At 37.7% G+C, this 20633-nt stretch overlaps 1 protein-coding gene across 1 annotated transcript in view; it reads left to right on the forward strand.

Annotated features, from left to right (window-relative positions):
- CATSPERT (catsper channel auxiliary subunit tau) overlaps nucleotides 1-20633 on the forward strand; it is a 191265-nt gene that overhangs the window by 71219 nt on the left and 99413 nt on the right. The window contains exons 8-12 of the mRNA XM_089328530.1: nucleotides 493-572; nucleotides 2678-2824; nucleotides 6876-6981; nucleotides 9159-9234; nucleotides 20445-20482. Coding sequence (XP_089184656.1) covers nucleotides 493-572; nucleotides 2678-2824; nucleotides 6876-6981; nucleotides 9159-9234; nucleotides 20445-20482 — 447 coding nt within the window. The remainder of the gene's footprint in view (nucleotides 1-492; nucleotides 573-2677; nucleotides 2825-6875; nucleotides 6982-9158; nucleotides 9235-20444; nucleotides 20483-20633) is intronic.

Below are 20633 nucleotides of genomic sequence, written 5' to 3' on the forward strand. Positions count from 1 at the left end.
AAGCTTGATAAAATGATGCTTGCAGCAATAATCTTTCACACTGGCACTTCTTTCTTTTTATTTTTGTGTTTTGATTTTTTTTTAAAATTAGCTCCCACATATAAGGGAGAGAACATGTAGTATTTGTCTTTTTGTGTCTGACTTGTTTCACTCAATGTAATGTTCCCCAGTTGCAACCATTTTGATGTAAATGATAGAGTTTCATTCTTTTTTATAGCTGAATAATATTCATACACACAAACACACACCACATTTTCTTTATCCATTTGTCTGATGATGGATACTTTGGTTGATTCCATATTTTGGCGATTGTGAACATTGCTGCTATAAACATGTGGTGAAAGTACCCAATTAATTTAATTCCTCTCTTCATTCCTTTTTTCCTTTTATGTGTTATTTATGGCCCATTCTGTTGTCATGTAAGATTGGTGATGTTGGGAAAATTATAATTGTAAGTAAATTGTGTTAAAATATGCTTACACTTTTGTTTAGTTAAAACCTCTTCAGAAAATTATTGAGCCGTCTATGTTTATGAAAGTTGCACCACCTCCAGAAAGAACAGATCCCGTGACGTAAGTGTTATAAGTTTTATTAATATTGTTAGATTGTATAGCATTTTAAAAAATTTGATGGAGCACTTTAGCTATCTTAAGTAGCACCCAGGGAATGGCCAGTTTGGGTTAGACTCCAAGGGAAGGGGAACACTTTCTTTTGCTTAATAAGGTGGAAGAAAATTTGAATTTCTGGGTATAGCCCTGGAGAGAGGAAGTAAGAAGGTCTGGAGATAAGAAGAAGAAAAGGGATGGGTATTTGACACAGTCCTTCAGATGCCACTTGGGATACCTGCATCCCACATCGGAGTGCCTGGTCCAAGTTCTGACGCTACCACTTCTGATCCAGCTTCTTGCTAATGTGCACTCTGATATGCAACAGGCGATGGCTCAAGTACTTGGGTCCCTGATACTCTCTTGGGAGACCTGAATTGAATTCTCAGCTTCCAGTTTCAGCCTGGCTGAGCCCCAGTTATTGTAACATTTGAGGAGTGAACCAGCATATAGAAGACCTCTCTCTGCCTTTCAAATAAAATGAACATAAATTTTACAAAATTAAAACTAAAGAAAAAAGAGAGTACCAGGTTCATGACTGAAGGACAGTAGGGAGTGGTAGCATAAAGAACAAGGTTGGACAGTGAGATAATCTTGTTAGAAAAATAAGTGAGAAATTTTTAGGATTGAGCTGTCAAATGGTTGTAAGTGTCCTGCCCTGTGGTATAGTTATGTTGCCTTATTTCCACACCAATCCAATTGTTACTTCCATATAGTCAGTAAAACGTCTATGGTTAAAAACATGAAATTAGGAAACTAAAAGTGACTTAAAAAATAGTATGCCACCCATGTGGGAGACCTGGATAAATTCTCGACTCCTGGCTTCAGCTTGTTGCAGCCCAGCTGTTGTGGACATTTGGGGAGTGAACCAGCAGATGGTAGATCTTTGTCTGTCTCTCTGTGTTTTAGATAAATGAACAGCTATAATTTTGTTAAAAAAAGATAAATGCTTATTTAATGTAAAGGAAGAGATTCAGAGGCTTGGGAAATTGTAATATTAGAGTGGACTTGTCACTTAATGTTTGATCACCTACTCTGGTAAGTCCAAGATACAAATTTTACCAAGAGTCTGAGAAATAAATTTTTGAAAAATGCCCTGGCATCCTTCAAGAACTCTGTAATTGTTCTTTTCTCTGGAGGCAAGACCTTATGGTGGGAACTGCAGTCATTGAGTTGAGAAACCTACATGAAATGGGTGTAATGGGTTCCCAGTGTGGCAGGAGCCACAATGGGTATGGTTAAATCTCACTTTATGAGCAGGAAGTTCTAGGTTAAGTGAACAACAGTCCAGCCTGAATTAAATCAGAGTCATGGCCAGTTTACAAACCCAGGATCCTTTGAATGAGAAGGCTGAATCCCCTGAAGGAAGAACCCCACTACACTGCCAAAAATTTAGACTGTTAAATTTTCTCCCTGTCTTCCCCAAGGAAGCAATAACCCTTCAATGGGGTAACTGCATTAGAGAATAGGAAACAATCAGTCTATTTGAAAACAACTGGACACTGATTCTTAGTTGAAACAAATTCCAGGAGACTCCAAATGTCACTGTGGTCCATCAGCTAGAGTGTAGACTGATGGAGCTCACATGGTCTGTGGAGTTTTAGCAGGTCCCACCCATCCTATTTCCCCTGTTCCAGAATGCATAATTGAAGTGTATGCTCAGTTGGTTCTGTAACCTGGGAAATGGAAGCTATTATAATGGGAAAAGCCAAGTGGAAGCTACTGAAATTGCTTATACCTAGAAAAATAGTAAGCCAAAAGTGATACTGCATTACTGGAAGGATTATGGAGATTGTTGCCAGCATCAAGGATTTGAAAAATATAGGTAGTGGCTCTCATCACATCTTCATTCAACTTGCCTATTTAGCCTGTGCAGAAGACAGATGGACCTCAGAGAGAAAAAAAAAGTGGGTTACTCTGAACTTAGCTAAGTGATGACTGCAATTGCAACTGCTATAATACAGATAGGATTTCACTGCTTGAGCAAATTAACATATCCCCTGGTATCTGGAAAGCAGCTGTAATTGCACTTTTGTGTAATTTCAACATTTCACTTTATTACCATTTTGCAGAAATGTTATTTTACCACAGCCAGTAGAATATCCAGCATTTTTATCTCCAGACCTGAATGTTACTGTTGGGAATCCAAATACCATGCCCCAGCTGAACCAGCCATCCATGGTGCGGCTCGAAAAGCTACAGCAACAACCCCGGGAAAGGTAAAAAAAACACAGGAGTTTTCAGTTTATGTATGTGTCCTTTGTGTTTCTTCCTCTGAGATATAGGTTTGCTGGTGGTCCAGGAAGATTCATTACAGGGGCAGGCATTTGACCTAGTGATTAGAACACCTGCCTCCCACATCAGGGTGCCTGGGTTCAAGTCCCAGCTCTTCTCCTGACTCCAGCCGGCTTCCTGCTGATGTGCTCCCAGGAAGGCAGCTGTGGTGCCACCCGTATGGGAGACCTGGATTGAGTTTCTGGCTCCAGCTTCAACTGCCCCCTCTTTGCCCCCACAACCTGTTGAAGGTATCTGAGGAGTAAACCCGTGAATATGAGTGTGCATGCTCTTGCTTTTGCTCTCTCTCCTCTAAAATAAATAATTTTTTAAAAAAATTAAATGCTTAACTTTGGTATTGTGCCATGGGTTCAGAGGTTGTTTCTGATTTTTTCTTATCAGATAAATCTTTTAAAAAGTCACTAACAGCAAGAAAAGAGGTGAAAACTTACTTACATGGAGAAAATATAATACTTGCTTTGCTTCTTCATTCTACAATGTATTATATTGTCTCTTAGGTTCTTTTCTGTATTTCTCATCATTTTTTCTCCATGCTTTAGTCTAGATATTTTCTTCTTATCTGTATTCTAGTTCAGTGATTCTTCTTTTTCTAGTCTGCTTTTTAACTAATTAAATTTTTAATTTCAGTTATTTTCTTTTCATTCTTGAAATTCCTATTTATTTCTACTTCCCACTTCTCAGGCCAAATCCCCAGCCTTGTCTTTTAATTCTATGAATATTTTAATCATTGTCTTAGCTCAGACTATTATAAAAGATACCATGGATTAGGTGGCTGAACCAATAGACATCTCTTTCTCACATCAAGGTGCTGGCTGATTTGGTTCCTGAAGAGGGCCCTCTTCCTAATTTGGAATGAACACCTACCTGACTGGTTCTAGTCTGATGCTTAAACAAGTAATGAATTTCTTTGGATAGCTCCCCGTGGCCCTGTCCTGGACTAGAGAGTTGGCTGGTAAATTTTGAGCAGTCATAGTGGTTTGACTGGTTTGTTCCTTTAGACAGTACCATGAATTCTTTGCCCTCAGCTGCTTTTGAAATGATCAGAAGCCTCCCAGTTTGGACTGTTGTGCTCGAATTGGCCCACTGTGCTTTCCAGTAACATGATTTTGGCTGTTTTGGTTCTCTCTTGGTCTCAGATCTATCCGATGCTCCTTTATACTCACTGCTTTCTCCAGCGTACATGCTGATACCATGAAGGACATGTGTGTGCGTGTGTGTGTGTATGTGTGTGTGTGTGTGTGTGTGTGAGTGTTTTGGGGTGTTGCTTAAAGCTTTTTTGGGTTTGTTGCCTCTCTGCCCCTGTTGCCATTATCTTCCCAGAACTACCTTTTATATCTGTTAAACTAAGTAACATTCAGAGAGAGCTTCTCCAAAGGATAATATTTGAGAATAAAATGGCATAAATAAATAAAATGGCAATAGGAATATGCATGTCATAGTAAAAAGGGAGTGTATTCAAGGAGACTGAAGCAAGAGGAAGTTTTTAAAGGCAAAAATGAGAATTACATAAGATATTTTGAAGTAATAATCCTTGGCCACAAGGATTAATAACAAGAGTGGCTTCTGTCTGAAGTTGGAATAGACAGTGGCTGGGCAGATGTGCTTGCAGACAGCTTTTTAATTTTTGTTTTATTTTGTTTTTGGTGCAGTGCTACAATGGCTTTTGTGCAAGGTTGTGGTCTGGCAGTCTTTTGTGATTGTTGCTATCCGGGAATTATGAGTGAGAACTTCTCCTTATAACCTGGCTGGCTGGCTGGCTGGCTTTCTGTTTGGTTGAGTGGCTAACTGGCTGGTTGGCTTTCTTTCTTTCTTTATACTAGGGTTGATACAAATGATTCCATTTTGGTTTTTGACGACTTTCACATACTTCTTTTGCTAAACTGTCATATTTAAAATTATTTGTCTTTAATTTATAGTATTTTTATAGAAATGTAGACAATTATGACAACAAATAATAACAATGTTCCTTCTTTATTCCCATTCCTTATTCTTTAATTTTGTTTTCTTGTCTTATTATGTTAGTAAGAAGTTCCTGCCAATGTCTGAAAAAAATGGCAAGATAAACATTTTTATTTTGTTCATGATATTTAAAGAAATGCTTCAAACTTTATCAGGAGCTTTTTGTTTTTCTTTTTTCTCTTCTTTTCTTTCTCCCTCCCCTTTCTATCTCTCTTTCCCTTCCTTCCTCTCTCCCTCCCTCCTTCCCTGTATCAGGTTAAGTATGAAGGGGAAGTATGAAAAATACATGCTATGAAAAAACTATGCATTTCAAAATTTTGTGCCAAAATAAACATATTTTAGTTCCACTTTCCAAGGACTTTAAGAAAAAATACTCCCCTGTATTCCATTCCATTTCTAGCTTGTTAATACTTTAAAAAATTATTAATGGATGTTGGATTTTGTCAAACTTTATGTTTCTTAGTTAAATTGTATTTAATTATATGAGTATTTTCTAATGTGAATGTCAAAATATCCTTATAGTATTCTTGGTATAAACCCAGCTTGCTTATGATATATTGTATTTTTCTACATAACTGGCCTTTCTAAAACTATATTTTACTTATAACATTTGCTTCTATATTCATGGAAACTGTAATTTTTCCATTTTTGTAATGTCCTTGTCAGGTTCTATTGTCAAGACCATAGTGTTTTCATGAAATGAATTGGGAAACTTTCTCTTTTTCATGTTTAATTCTTATTCATTATATTTTTAGATTATTTAGGTCCTTTGAAGTTTCTTGGGTTAGAAGCTAAATCCCCCCTCCGACTTGTATTACTAAAAGAGATCATATATATATATATATATACACACACACACACACACACACATACACACACATACATATAATTTATAACATATGTATAAATAGTGTTATGGACTGAATGTTGGTATCAGCCACCCTCCCCTCTCCCGCACCCAAATCTGCACACTCAAATTCATGTGTTGAAATCCTAATCCGCAGTGTGATGGCATTTGGAATTAGGGGCCCTCATGAATGGATTAATGCTCTTATAGAAAGGAGACCGGTGCCGCGGCTCACTAGGCTAATCCTCTGCCTGTGGCACCGGCACCCCAGGTTCTAGCCCGGTTGGGGTGCCGGATTCTGTCCCGGTTGTTCCTCTTTCAGTATAGCTCTCTGCTGTGGCCCGGGAGTGCAATGGAGGATGGCTCAGGTCCTTGGGTCCTGCACCTGCATGGGAGACCAGGAGGAAGCACCTGGCTCTGGCTTCAGATCGGCGCAGTGTGCCACTTGGGGGGTGAACCAACGGAAAAAGGAAGAGCTTTCTCTCCGTCTCTCTCACTGTGTAACTGTGACAGACAGACAGACAGACAGAAAGAAAGAAAGAAAGAAAGAGAGAGAAAGGGAGAAAGGGAGAAAGGGAGAAAGGGAAAGGGAAAGGAAGGAGTAAAACAAGATTTCATCTCTCTCCATTGTATGAGGCTACGAGAAGGTGGCCTCGGCAAACCACAGAGTGCCCCTCCAGATCTCAGACCTGCCTGCTGGCCCCTTGGTATAGACTTCCCAGCTTCTAAAACTGTGAGATATAAATGTTTAAGCCACCGAATTTATGGTATTCTAACAGGCCATACTGATTAAGCCATGTAGTTTAATATGTAGTTAATACTAAGTCCAATATGATAATTCTAAAAAATGTTTATGTGGCTTAAATAACAATAAGACCATTGACTAGATACTTACTATTTAGATTTAAAAATCCAACACCGCCAATATCAGATATGTGTTTGCGTGCCTTTTATTAGGCTGCATCTTTTACCCTAAATCCCCAGTTAACTGCTACCCTGATTTTTGTTGCAATAATTCCCATTCCTTTGATTGCATTTCTAGTGATATATTGATACTTTTTCTCTTTTAGAACTTTTTATAAGTGGCTCATACTTTATGCATTCTTCTGTGAACCCTACTATGTATATTTCTTCTGTCACTTTCATCTGTAACTGATTACTTTCTTTAGGCTGGAACAAATGAAAACAGAATATAGAAATCTGAGGACATGGATGGAAAAAGTTGGCTATTTAGACAAAATTATTAACCCAAAATTGGAAGATAAAGATTCTAAGGTAATTGATGTAATAAATTATATCATATAGCTTCTAATTCTTCTTTAAGCAAAGAGTTTGTGATGTTCAAATATTACTTCTTTGTGATGATAGGTATATATATATTCATACAATGCTATGTAAATGGATAGATGTATACACACAATACTACTCATGGTTTATGTGCTTTCCTATTGTTGTAATGTGTTATTCAGTAAAGGCTGATTAATTTTAACAGCTTTATTAAGATATAATTCATATACCATATGATTGACTTATTTAAAGTATACAATTAAATGATTTTAAATATACTCCCAAAGTTGTGTATCTGTCACCTCAGTCAATTTTAGAACATCTTCATTATCCCCAAAAGGAACCTCATACTTTTAGCCAATATTCCCCCAATTCTTCCATCACCCAGCCAGCCATAGGCAATCACTAATCTGCTTTCTATCTTTACAGATTTATCTATTCTAGACATTTTAACATGAATGGAATCATGCAATATGTGGTCCTTTGTGACCTGATTCTTTCACTTAACATGCTGTTTTCAGGTTCATCCCCACAAAGACTTATATCAGTATTTCATTTCTTTTTTTTTTTTTAAGAATTTTTTTTTATTTGAAAGAGAATTACAGAAAGAGGTAGAGCCAGAGAGAAAGGTCTTCCATTCCACTGGTTCACTCTCCAAATGACCACAACGGCCAGAGCTGAGCTGATTCGAACAGAAGCCAGGAGCCAGAAGTCTCCTCTGGGTCTCCCATATGGGTGCAGGGACCCAAGGAGTTGGGCCATCTTCTACTGCTTTCCCAGGCCATAGCAGAGAGCTGGATCAGAAGTGGAGCAACCAGGACTCAAACTGGCTGCCCATATGGGATGCTGGCGCTGCACACTGGGGCTTCAGCCCAGTGCGCCACAGCGCCGGCCCCAGTATTTCATTTCTTATTGTTTCCAAATAACATTCTACTATGTGGACACACCATTTTTTATGCATATACAAACTTATGAACATTTGAGTTATTTCTGCAGTTAAACTGTTATGAATGAAACTGCTTTGAACATTCATGTACAAGTTTTTTGTGAGTGTGTGTTTTGAATTCTTTTGGCTCCATACTTATGAGTAGAAGCTGTATCATATGAAAATTCTGTTTAAATTTTTGAGGAACCGCCAAACTGTTTTCCACAGCGGCTGCATCTTTTTACATTCCAGCCTCACCAACACTTGTTATTATCTGTTACATTATTATTATTATTATTATTATTGTTACTATAGCTCCTGTGTGTTTCAAGGGGAGTTTCATTATTGTTCTGATTTATGTTTCTTTAATGACTAACAATGTTAGCATCTTTTCATGTGTTTATTGACCATATGCATATTTCCTTTGGATAAAGTTATTCAAATCCTTTTCCCATTTTTAAATTGGTTGCTTTTTATTATTGAATTGCAAGAATTTTTAATGTATTCTGGCTGTTAGATCCTTATCAGATACATGAGCAAGGTTTAATATTTAGAAATAGAATTTAAGCTATATATTTTATTCTGAAAATAAAAGATTCATAGCTATATCAGTGAAGAAACATTGACTAAGATTATACCCATGAAATAGTAGTTATAACATATGATGCTTTCATATTTTTCAAATTCTCTGTGATAATTGAGCAGAGTTGTGCTACTGCGGGATAAATTTATTAGTATTTACCACACAGAATTTGTATTTTTGGGAAATTTTGGAGAGCTATAGAATTTGAGTACATAGTGAAAAAAAAATCAGTATTTTATAAGAACTCTATAATTACCCTACCTTATAATTTTCCTTGGAGTTTTATAAAGGTATATATCAGTTTTCCAGTCACAGGCCATACCATAATATATTCTAATAACAAAGTAATCTGTTTCCTGGGAACATCATCTGCTACCCCTTGAAGTTACAACATTATGTAGTATCTTCTGTCTCATACACTCAACACTCAAATAATCCACCCTTTCTTGAATATCCTCCCCCTGCAGCATCATCTCCTGTCCAATCTTTACAGTAGTGCCCTTTGAATTTTTTTTTTCACAATCACATGTCTTTTCATAGTCTGTACATTTTGAACAAAAAAATGTATTGTGTTAAAAAGAAGGTATGATGGCAAGGAAAATGTTTTAGCTCTTTAAAGATTTTCTCCAATATGTTTCCTTCTTTTTTGCCTTCTAGGAAATCATGAATGAGGCACTTGAAAGCCAGCATAGTGATCTATCTGACGAGATGCCTGAAGATACTCTAGCATTAGGTAAGAAATTAATTTGATCTTTGGATATTTATTGCTAATATAATTTAAATCAAAGTGTATATATCACAAAAGGAAAATGAGTAATTTGCTTTACATGGATTTCAATTTTTGTTAAGAAATAAATATGTATTTAACTATAGCTTCAATATATAGTATTTATTTTGTAATATTTCCAAAAAAAGACTTAGACTTTATTAAGAGTTTAAAACATTTCATGCTCTTTTACTCTTTTACCAACAACAACAAAAAGGTAGATCTTAATTACAAGATGTGGAAGGGTATTTTTGTTAAATATTGTGAACTGTGAGCTATTGGTCTCTTGTGTATTCAGTTGTGTGTGTGTATGTATGTGTGTTTCTGCATAATATGTAAAGAGAAAGTGTAATGGGAGACGAGGGATGAGAAATTAAGTTAGCATTAAATTTGAGAACTTATCTGAAATTATTAAGAAATATAAATAATGGAACATATTGTTCATACACCTTTTTTTTTAAACTTTTATTTAATGAATATAAATTTCCAAAGTACGACTTATGGATTACAATGGCTCCCCCCCCATACCGTCCCTACCACCCACAACCCTCCCCTTTCCCACTCCCTCTCCCCTTCCATTCACATCAAGATTCATTTTCGATTATCTTAATATACAGAAGATCAGCTTAGTATACATTAAGTAAGGATTTCAACAGTTTGCTCCCACACAGAAACATAAAGGGAAAAATAATAGATGATTTTTTTAAATGATGATGAAATCAGATCAGACCTATTGTCATGTTTAATCCCAGTGAGAGTCAAGTTGGGAGTTGATAATTTCTTTTCTTTTCTTTTTTCTTTTTTTTTTTTTTTTACAGAGGATCAGTTTAGTATGCGTTAAGTAAAGATTTCAACAGTTTGCACCCCCATAGAAACACAAAGTGAAATATACTGTTTGAGTACTCGTTATAGCATTAAATCTCAATGTACAGCACATTAAGGACAGAGATCCTACATGAGGAGTAAGTGCACAGTGACTCCTGTTGTTGACTTTACCAATTGACACTCCTGTCTATGGCATCAGTAATCTCCCTATGCTCCAGTCATGAGTTTCCAAGGCTATGGAAGCCCCTTGAGTTCTCCGACTCTTATCTTGTTTAGACAAGGTCATAGTCAAAGTGGAGGTTCTCTCCTCCCTTCAGAGAAAGGTACCTCCTTCTTTGAAGACCTGTTCTTTCCACTGGGATCTCACTCACAGAGATCTTTTTGCCAGAGTGTCTAGGCTTTCCATGCCTGAAATACTCTCATGGGCTTTTCAGCCAGATCCGAATGCCTTTAGGGCTGATTCTGAGGCCAGAGTGCTAATTAGGACATGTGCCATTCTATGAGTCTGCTGAGTATCTCGCTTCCATGTTGGATCACTCTCCCCTTTATTTATTCTATCGGTTAGTGTTAGCAGGTACTAGACTTGTTTATGTGCTCCCTTTGACTCTTAGTCCTTTCATTATGATCAATTGTGAACTGAAATTGATCACTTGGACTAGTGAGATGGCATTGGTACATGCCACCTGTAGTGTTTTTTTGGATTCAATCCTGTTAATTTCTTCTCTGGTTTTAATTATTTCTCTTCTCCTACTAGATTTGGGTTTGGTTTGCTGCAGTTTTTCTAGGTCCTTGAGATGTGCTGAAAGCTCATTTATTTGGTACCTTTCCAATTTCTTGATATAGGCACCTATTGCTATAAATTTGCCTCTCAATACTGCTTTTGCTGTATCCCATAAGTTTTGATATGTTGTTTTTTTGTCTTCATTTACTTCCAGAAAGTTTTTGATTTCTCTTTTGATTTCTTGAATGACCCAGTGTTCATTCAGGAGCATGTTGTTCAGTCTCCATGTGTTTGCATACTTTCTAGGGTTTCCTGAGTTGCTAATTTCCAGCTTCATTCCGCTGTGGTCTGAGAAGCTGCATGGTATGATTCTAATTCTTTTAAATTTGCTGAGACTTGCTTTATGGCCTAGTATGTGATCAATCCTAGAGAAGGTTCCATGCACTGCTGAGAAGAATGTGAAGTCTGTAGATGTAGGGTTGAAAGTTCTGTAGATATCTGTTAGATCCATTTGGGCAATAGTGTCGATTAAATCTGCTGTTTCCTTGTTGATCTTCTGCCCGGATGATCTGTCTGTTTCTGAGAGTGGAGTATTGAAGTCCCCCAGTACTATTGTATTGGAATCTAAATCTCCCTTTAAGTCCCTTAACATATCTTTTAAATAGACCGGTGCCCTGTAATTAGGTGCATATACATTTATAATAGTTACATCTTCCTGTCGAATTGAACCCTTAATCATTATATAGTGTCCCTCTTTGTCTCTCTTAACAGTTTTTGTATTAAAGTTTATTTTGTCTGATATTAATATGGCTACACCTGCTTTTTTTTGGTTTCTGTTGGCATGGAATATCTTTTTCCAACCTTTCACTTTCAGTCTGCATGCCTCTTTGTTAGAGAGATGTGTTTCTTGTAGGCAACAAATAGTTGGGTTGTGTTCTTTGAGCCAATCAGCCAAATGGTGTCTTTTAACTGAAGAATTCAGACCATTCACGTTTAATGTGACTATTGATACATAGTGACTTTGCCCTGCCATTTTCCCAGAGATATTTTCTAGTATATGCTTTGAGCTTCCCATGCTCTTTTACTGGTAGGTGTTCTTCCTTTCCCTTCTTTCATATTGATGGCCGTGTTTCTGTGTTTCTGAGTGTAGCACATCTTTAAGTATCTTTTGCAGGGCCGGTCGAGTGGCCACAAAGTCTTTCAATTTCTGTTTGCTATGAAAGGTCTTTATTTCACCTTCATTCACAAATGAGAGCTTAGCAGGATATAATATTCTGGGCTGGCAATTTTTCTCTCTTAGCACCTGTGCTATGTCTCGCCATTTCCTCCTAGCCTGTAGTGTTTCTGATGAGAAGTCTGCTGTGAGTCTGATTGGAGATCCTCTGAGAGTAATCTGACGTTTCTGTCTTGCACATTTTAGGATCTTTTCTTTATGTTTCACTGTGGTAAGTTTAATTACCACGTGTCGTGGTGAGGATCTCTTTTGGTCATGTTTATTGGGGGTTCTATGAGCTTCCTGTACTAGGATGTCTCTGTCCTTCTCCAAACCTGGAAAGTTCTCTGCTAGTATCTCACTAAAAAGGCCTTATAATCCTTCCTCTCTCTCCATGCCTTCAGGAACTCCTAGAACTCGAATGTTGGTTTTTTTAATAGTATCCTGTAGATTCCCAACAATATTTTTTAGATTTCTATTTTCTTCTTCTTTTCTTTGGTTTGACTGTATCCTTTCCTGTTCTCTGTCTTTTAAGTCTGATATTCTCTCTTCTGCTTCACCAATTCTGTTTTTAAGGCTCTCTAATGTGTTTGTCATTTGATCTATTGAGCTCTTCATTTCATTTTGATTTCTCTTCACTATCACACTTTCCTGTTCTACTAGTTTCTGCATTTCATTTTGATTCTTCCTTAAAATTTCATTTTCACAAGAGAGATTTTCAATCCTGTCCAATAAGGATTTCTGTAGTTCAAGGATTTGCTTTTGAAAACTTCTAAATGTTCTTATCATAAATTTTTTGAAATCCGTATCTTGCATTTCTTCTATCTCATCATCTTCATAATCTTGGTTTGGGGTGTTTTGTTTATTTAGAGGCATCATAGTGTCATCGTTGATCTTGTTCCCTCGATTTCTGTGTTTGTTGCTTGGCATAGTTAATTCTTCTTTCGTCACTGTGCATTTTGTTTTTTTTTTTTTAATTTTTTTTTTTTAATTTTATACTATGTCCGTGTTAAGTGGACTGCCTGCTGTTGGAGGAGCCTTGGAGGCTTGAGATGGGTGCAGCCTGAGAGCTCTGCTTGGTTCTTCCTGGTTAAGGGTGTGCAAAGGTGGCGCCCTCAGGTTATGCGTGGTAAATCTCTCTCTATTTATTTATTTTATTTATTCAGGGGGTAAGTAATACCGCATGGCACAGCTGTGCAGAATTGATGGTATTTAGCTTCCAGTCTCTGGCTTCTACCCAAAGAGTCTGTGTAGGCTCCTCTGGACTCCCACTGGGTTGCCTAGGCTACTGAATTGTAGTGACTCAGTTCCTTAGCTCTCCCCTGTTGATATGTAAATCCAGAGAGGGGGCCTGCTCTTTGTCTCTTGTGAATTCTTCAAGCCTTGCAGCCTTACAACCTTTGCAAGGTTAGGGGAAAGAGAAACCCCCAAGCTTTTTTTTTTTTCCTTCTTTCCGGTAGTGAGTTTGCTGCACTTTCCGGCCCCCCTCTAGATTCTGACCCCCGTTTCCCCACCAATGTCTCGGGTTATTGAGCTCACCTCCCCTTCCAGCGCCGATGTGTGGACTCGGAGCCCTGGCCGTCCCAACTCTCCCTGCTGGTGTCTGTGTGACATGCACTCCCCTTCCTGCACTGGCGCGCAGACCCTGCGGCTTCCACAGCACCCGCGGCTCCCGCGGCTCGGCTTCCACACAGTGGGCGACCTTGTTCTCCCAGTAGGTCCTCAGATTCACAGCCACTCGATCCAGAAGAGTTTCCTCTGCAATATTTTCCTGGTTCTTTTTTCTGAGGCTACCGTAACTCCCCTTTTATTAAACTAAATTTTCCCGGACTATTGGTGCGCGCCCTCACTATTCCGCCATCTTGGCTCCCGTTCATACACCTTTTTAAAAATCAAGAGATTCAGTTAGAAATCAAGTTAAAATGTAGTAATGTATAGTAATATAATTTTAAAACCTTGGATTTTTCAGGTGTGGAATAATGATTTATTCTTATAAAAAAATTTTTTTTTGACAGGCAGAGTGGACAGTGAGAGAGAGAGACAGAGAGAAAGGTCTTCCTTTGCCGTTGTTTCACCCTCCAATGGCCGCTGCGGCCGGCGCGCTGCGGCCGGCGCACTGCGCTGATCCGATGGCAGGAGCCAGGAGCCAGGTGCTTTTCCTGGTCTCCCATGGGGTGCAGGGCCCAAGCACTTGGGCCATCCTCCACTACACTCCCTGGCCACAGCAGAGAGCTGGCCTGGAAGAGGGGCAACCGGGACAGAATCCGGCGCCCAGACCGGGACTAGAACCCGGTGTGCCGGCGCCGCAAGGCGGAGGATTAGCCTAGTGAGCCGCGGCGCCGGCCCTATTCTTATAAAATTTTTGCCTCAACCTGACTATTTCCCATCTACTTCTACTTCTCTGATTATATTAGGTTTTTGATATATTTATTTCTTAATTCCTGGGAATCTACTAGCCCAGCAAAGCTATTGCATCTTTAGCCTGCTCTTCACCTGAAACATTTAAGTTTTAGGTGTGTAATATTAATAAATTCCCTCCTCAACATCACTAGCAAGAATGGAGGATAACCTTTCTTGTTCATTGGTAGTTGCCATCTCTTTTTTCCATTTACTATTTTTTATGTGTCCAAAGAGTTTATTTTGAACCCCATTAGTTTATGTAGTACCTTCTTTGCTTTTGGTATCCCTATAACCTCCCATATTATAGCTAATATTTATTGATCATTCTGTTCCAGGAATTTTACTTGGACTATATTAGTCAATCTCCATAACAATCAATTGAGGGAACTAGTACTATTATCCACATTTTTACAGGTGAAACATTGTCAAACAGATTAGTAAGCAGTCAGAGGTTTCACAGCTGTTAATTGATAGGGGTTGAATTTGAACCTAGTCAGTTTGACCTAAGTGTTCAAGTATTTAACTATATTGTCAGTTATATCATACACACACACACATACACACAAACACACATATATACCTAATTAGGTATATAATATAAATAGGTATATAATACCTAATTAGGTATATAGTAAACACCTAATTATAAAATTACCTATATACCTAATTAGTTATAAAATAAATACCTATTTGGTGTTATTTGTCTTACATATAAGAAAGTATGGCCCAGAAAAAATGAGCCAGGGGGTAATGTTAGAAATATGGTAAAATAGTAAGCCCTGGATCCTTCTCCCAAAGGACACATCAGTTCAACAACAATACATAAAATGATTTTTTTAGGGATGGTAGGGTGGGAAGTTTCACTGTGTTCCTGAATCTGTATATATGAAATACAAGAAATTTGTATACCTTAAATTAAAAAAAGAACCATTTGAGAGGCTTCTGTAACCTTCATAAGTACATAACTAGCCACATAAAAATCAATAGGAATATTCAAGACACTCTCACACTGTAAGCCCTGCCTCTGGGACAATACCATATAATCAAGAGGAAGCCTCCAAATCCTAATCTTTCCCTGGGGAGAGTATGAAAGGATAATACCATTATTCAGTGTTAAATTTTTTTCTGTGGGGGCCGGCACCATGGCTCACTTGGTTAATCCTCCGCCTGCAGTGCCGGCGTCTCATATGGGTGCCGGGTTCTAGTCCCGGCTGTTCCTCTTCCAGTCCAGCTCTCTGCTGTGGCCCAGGAAGGCAGTGAAGGATGGCCCAAGTGCTTGGGCCCTGTACCCGCATGGGAGACCAGGAGGAAGCACCTGGCTCCTGGCTTCAGATTGGGGTAGCTCCGGCCATAGCAGCCATTTGGGGAGTGAACCAATGGAAAAAGGAAGACCTTTCTCTCTGTCTCTCTCTCTCACTGTCTAACTCTAATTGTCAAATAAATAAATATTTGTTTAAAACAATTTTTTTTTCTGAGAATTCCCTGAGATACCAGCTGCCTCAGCACACAGACAAGGCCTGGCACACACTTGGTATTAGGAGGGCACCAAGAGCAAAGAGTGTTGATTGAACCACAGCCACACCCTCTGGCTCAGCACAAAGTGAGTGGAAGAAACAAAAACAGCTCTCAACTTTACCTTGGATAGAGAGGGAACAGGATGGGATCATATATTCAATGTTTTGATTTTTCTGGGCACTGCCTGAAACAATGGCTTCTCTCAACTGTCTCAGAATGCTGACTGGCATGCGGGGGCGGGGGAGCATTGTAAACAAAGACAGTGGTTGGAACTAGCATGTGTGTTTGAGAAGCCCCCAAAGTCTGGTCAAGCTGATTACCAAGAATCAAGGAAAACAGAGAAACATGGAAATATCTTACAAACAAATAAACAAGATAAATCTCCAAAAACTGATCCCAGTGAAATGGAGATATATGATTTATCTGACAAATACTAAGAACCATGATTGAGGTACTCAGCAGGGTCAGGAGAACAATGCATGAACAAAGTGAGAATTTCAACAATGAGAAAATATGTGGAAAGCACCCAACAGAAATCAGAGCTGAAAAACACAGTAATTGAATTTTAAAAAAAATCACAAAAAGAATTTAACAGCAGACCAAATCAAGAAAAAGAAGAATCAGCAAATACAAAGATACATCATTGGGAATTTCTTAGAGGAACAAAATGGAAAAGAATGAAAAAACGTTAAGGGACTTACACCATATACTAATGTTTGCCTTCTGGAAATCTCAGAATGAACTCTGCCTTTCAAATAAGTAAATAACTTTTTTTAAAAAAGTTATCCAAAGAAATAATAAATACCCAAATCTGGAAGGAAAATAGACTTTCAGATTCATGAAGTCAATGACCCCAAGAAGAAGAATCCAACAAAATCCGCACTGAGAAGCATTATAATCAAGTTGTCAAATTTCAAAGACAAAAAGAATTGTAAATCAGCACAATAAAAGAAACTTACTTATAGAAAGAAACAGTTGTGACTATCAGTGAATTTTTCAGCAGAAACCTGGCCAGCCAGACAAGAATGGGATGATATATTCAAAATATATTAAGCAAAATAAACAAAGCAGAGGGCATTACACTAACTTTAAAACACACCACCAAGCTATAGAAATAAAGACAGTGTGGATTGGCATTAAAACAGACCCACTACACCTCAGTGCCGGCCCCAGGGTTGTTTTTTTTCCCCCCCATAAGTGGTGCTATAAAAGTTGGATATACATTTGCAGAATGAATTTAGGCCCCTGTCTCACAATATAAAAAACCAACTCAAAATTGATAAAAAAAAAAAAAGACCTAAATGTAAGTGCTGAAACTATGAAACTACTAGAAGAAAACATAAGGGAAATGTTTCAGAACATTGGAATGGATAAGGATTTTTTTGGATAAGACTCCTATAGGAAACAAAAGAAAAAATAGACAACTGGGATTACATCAAACTAAGCAGCAAAGGAAATGATCATCAGAGTAAAGAGACAATCCACAGAACGGGAGAAAATATTTGCAAAGTGTGCCTCTGGAAAAGCATTAATAACCATATTATAGAAGGAACAAAAGGAACTCAAAAGCAAAATAGCAAATAATCTGATTAGAGGACGGTACTGTGGCATAGCGGGTAAAGCCACCCATAGGGATGTCAGTTTGTGTCCCAGCTGTTCCACTTCTGATCCAGCTCCCCGCTAATGCAAGTTGGGAAGCAACAGAAGATGGACCAAATGCTTTTGTCTCTCACCCGTGTGGGAGACCCAAAAGAAGCTCCTGGCTCCTGAATTCGGCCTGGACCAGCCCTGGTGGATGCAACCATTTGAGGAGTGAACCAGCAGATGGAAGACTTCTCTCTCTGTCTCTCCCTCTCTCTCTCTGTAACTCTGCCTTCCAAATAACTAAAATAAATTTAAAAAACCAGATAATATGATTAAAACATTGGTACTAAACCTATACAGACATCTTTCAAAGGAAGACATACACTTGGCGGACAGTATGTGAAAAGGTACTCAGCGTCAGAAATCATCAGGGAAACGCAAATCACAACCACCATGAGATATCACCTCACTCCAGTTAGATTTGCTCTTATAAAAAAGACAAAAGATAAGTGCTGGTGAGGCTGTGGAGGAAAGGGTGCCCTACACACTTGGTTAAGAATGTAAATTAGCACAGTTGACATGAAAATAGAATAGAAATTCCTAGAAAATTTGAAAATAGAACACCAAATCATCCAGAAATCCTACTAGTGGGTATATATCCAAAGGAAATAAAATCAGTCTGTCAAAAAGACACATGCACTCTAATATTTATTACAGCATTGTTCACAGTAGCCCGGAAGCTGAGTCAACCTAATTGTCCATCAGTGGATGAATGGATAAAGAAAATGTGGTATACATACACAATTCAGCCATAAAAATGATGAAATACTATAATTTGTGATGACATGAATGGAACTGGAGGTCATTATTTTTTAAGTGGGCATTGCATAGAAAGATAATTACCACATGATCTCACTCATGAAAGCTGAGAACAGAATAATGATTGCTAGAGACTGAGAGAATAGAGGAAAGAATGGGATGGGAAAACAGTGATTAACAGGTAGTAAGTTATAGTCAGGTAGGAGAAATAGGTTCTGATGATAAATATGTGAGGAAACAGATGTATTAACCCTAATAACGTTATACAATGTATACTGTACCAAAGCATCACATCATGTATACCCCATACACATGTATAATTTTTACATATCACTTAAAAATAGATAAAGCATTTGGAAGTGAGCATTTCACCTAATGGTTAAAATACGCACATCCCACATCAGAGTTCCTGGGTTCAATTCCTGATGTTTCTGTAACTTCTGGTTCCCTTTAATGCAGACCCTGTAGGCAGTGATGATGGCCTAATTACCCTTTTGGGAGATAGAATTGTGTTCCTGGCTCTTGGCTCCAGGCTTGGCTTAGCTCTTGCCATTAAGGGTATTTGGGTAGTGAACCAATGGATGAGAGCACTCTCTGTCATCCTCTGTTCTTTCTGCCTATAAAATAAATATTTTTTAAAAAATTTAAACTGAAGAATTACCCAAAAAGAAGATTTACAAGTGGTCAACAGATACATGAAAAGTGCTCAACATCACTAATCATCAAGAAAATGCAAATGAAAACTGTAATAAGACGCCATCTTACACATGTTAAAATGATTATTCTAAAAAGTCAAAAGATAAAAATTTTGGAAAGGAAGTGTAAAATTAGGAACTCTTGTGCACTGTTGGTGGGAATGTAAAAGGTTATAACCACTTTGGAAAACAGTATAGATGTTACTCAAAATTGACAGATAACACCTTGGGATCCTGCAAACCCACCTCAGGGTTATCTATCCAAAAGAATTGAAGTCAGAATCTCAAAGCAGCATTTTCATTTCTGTATTCATTATGGTATTGTTCACTACAGCCAAGTTGAAAAAACAGCCTAAATAGCCTTACATGGATGAATCAATGAAGGAAATATATGTAATGGAACTGGCATATGTGACAGCATGGATGAACTTTGAGAATGTTATGCTAAATGGAAAAAAAGTCACAGAAAACAGTCACAGAAAGATAAACACTCCATATGAAGTGTATAAAACAGTCAAACCCACAAAAGCAGAGAGCAGAATGGAAGTGCCTGCGGCTGGGAGAACGGACTGTTCAAGGATAAAATTTCAGTTATGCAAGTGATGAAGTCCTAGGAATCTGCTACAGAACATTGTATCTGTAGTTAACCTTACTGTAAAAATAACTTCAAAATATGAAAGGATAGATTTTATGTTACCTGTTCTTTCCACAATTATAAGGAAGAAGAAAGGAGTTGACCAGAATTGTACACTGAATTGGGACCACAGTAAAGTTTTCTTTCTTTCTTTTCTTTTCTTTTTTTTTTTTTTTTTGGACAGGCAGAGTGGACAGTGAGAGAGACAGAAAGGTGTAAAGTTTTCTTTCTTTTCAAATTATATATCTCTTTGTGTGTCAATTCTTTGTGTATCTTTACCTTTTAGAGTTTACTTCACTGCTCAAAAAATATGTAATCCTTATATTTCTAGGAAAATTTTACCTCTGTTTCAGCCAGCCTTCTTGGAGTAGTAATATTTTCTCTGGTTTCGTACATCCTTATTCTCGTCTCTTTCTAATTTATCATCTGGGATTTATTTTGCTTCCACTCAGCTTTGACAAAATATAGCCTCTGCATGAGTTATATATAAATATGTCTATGCTGTGTATTTTTATATCTAATATTGATGGCTCTGAAATATTACCATTTTTTGCATGTCTCATCTTCACACTTGTTCATTTAGCACTCATTCGTATTCCCAGAGCTTCACAAGTGCATTTTTACTAAGATTTGTTATGTTTGGATAACTGCTTTTGTTTATGTTACTCTTTGTGGTAAGAAAATTTATAACAGTATTTTGTCAATTTACATATGTGTAAATAATGCATTTACTGTTTTATGTAAAATAAAATACTTCTAATTTTTTTGCAGATGTTATTCCTGAAGACAAGGAAGATACTCCAACTGAGGTACAGGAAATGGGAAGAGAACTTATAATAGTTATTATTTTCTAAAGAGATGAAATATTTGTAAATGGAGAAATATTTATAGATAGAAAGAGAAAAGCACCCAGAAAGTTGTTCAGTTGTTTCATGGTTATTTCTGTTATGGCAGTAGCTT

Source organism: Oryctolagus cuniculus, chromosome 3 (assembly GCF_051225735.1).
Source record: "Oryctolagus cuniculus isolate XC-2025 breed Fujian yellow rabbit chromosome 3, ASM5122573v1, whole genome shotgun sequence".
NCBI classification, from domain to species: Eukaryota; Metazoa; Chordata; class Mammalia; order Lagomorpha; family Leporidae; genus Oryctolagus; species Oryctolagus cuniculus.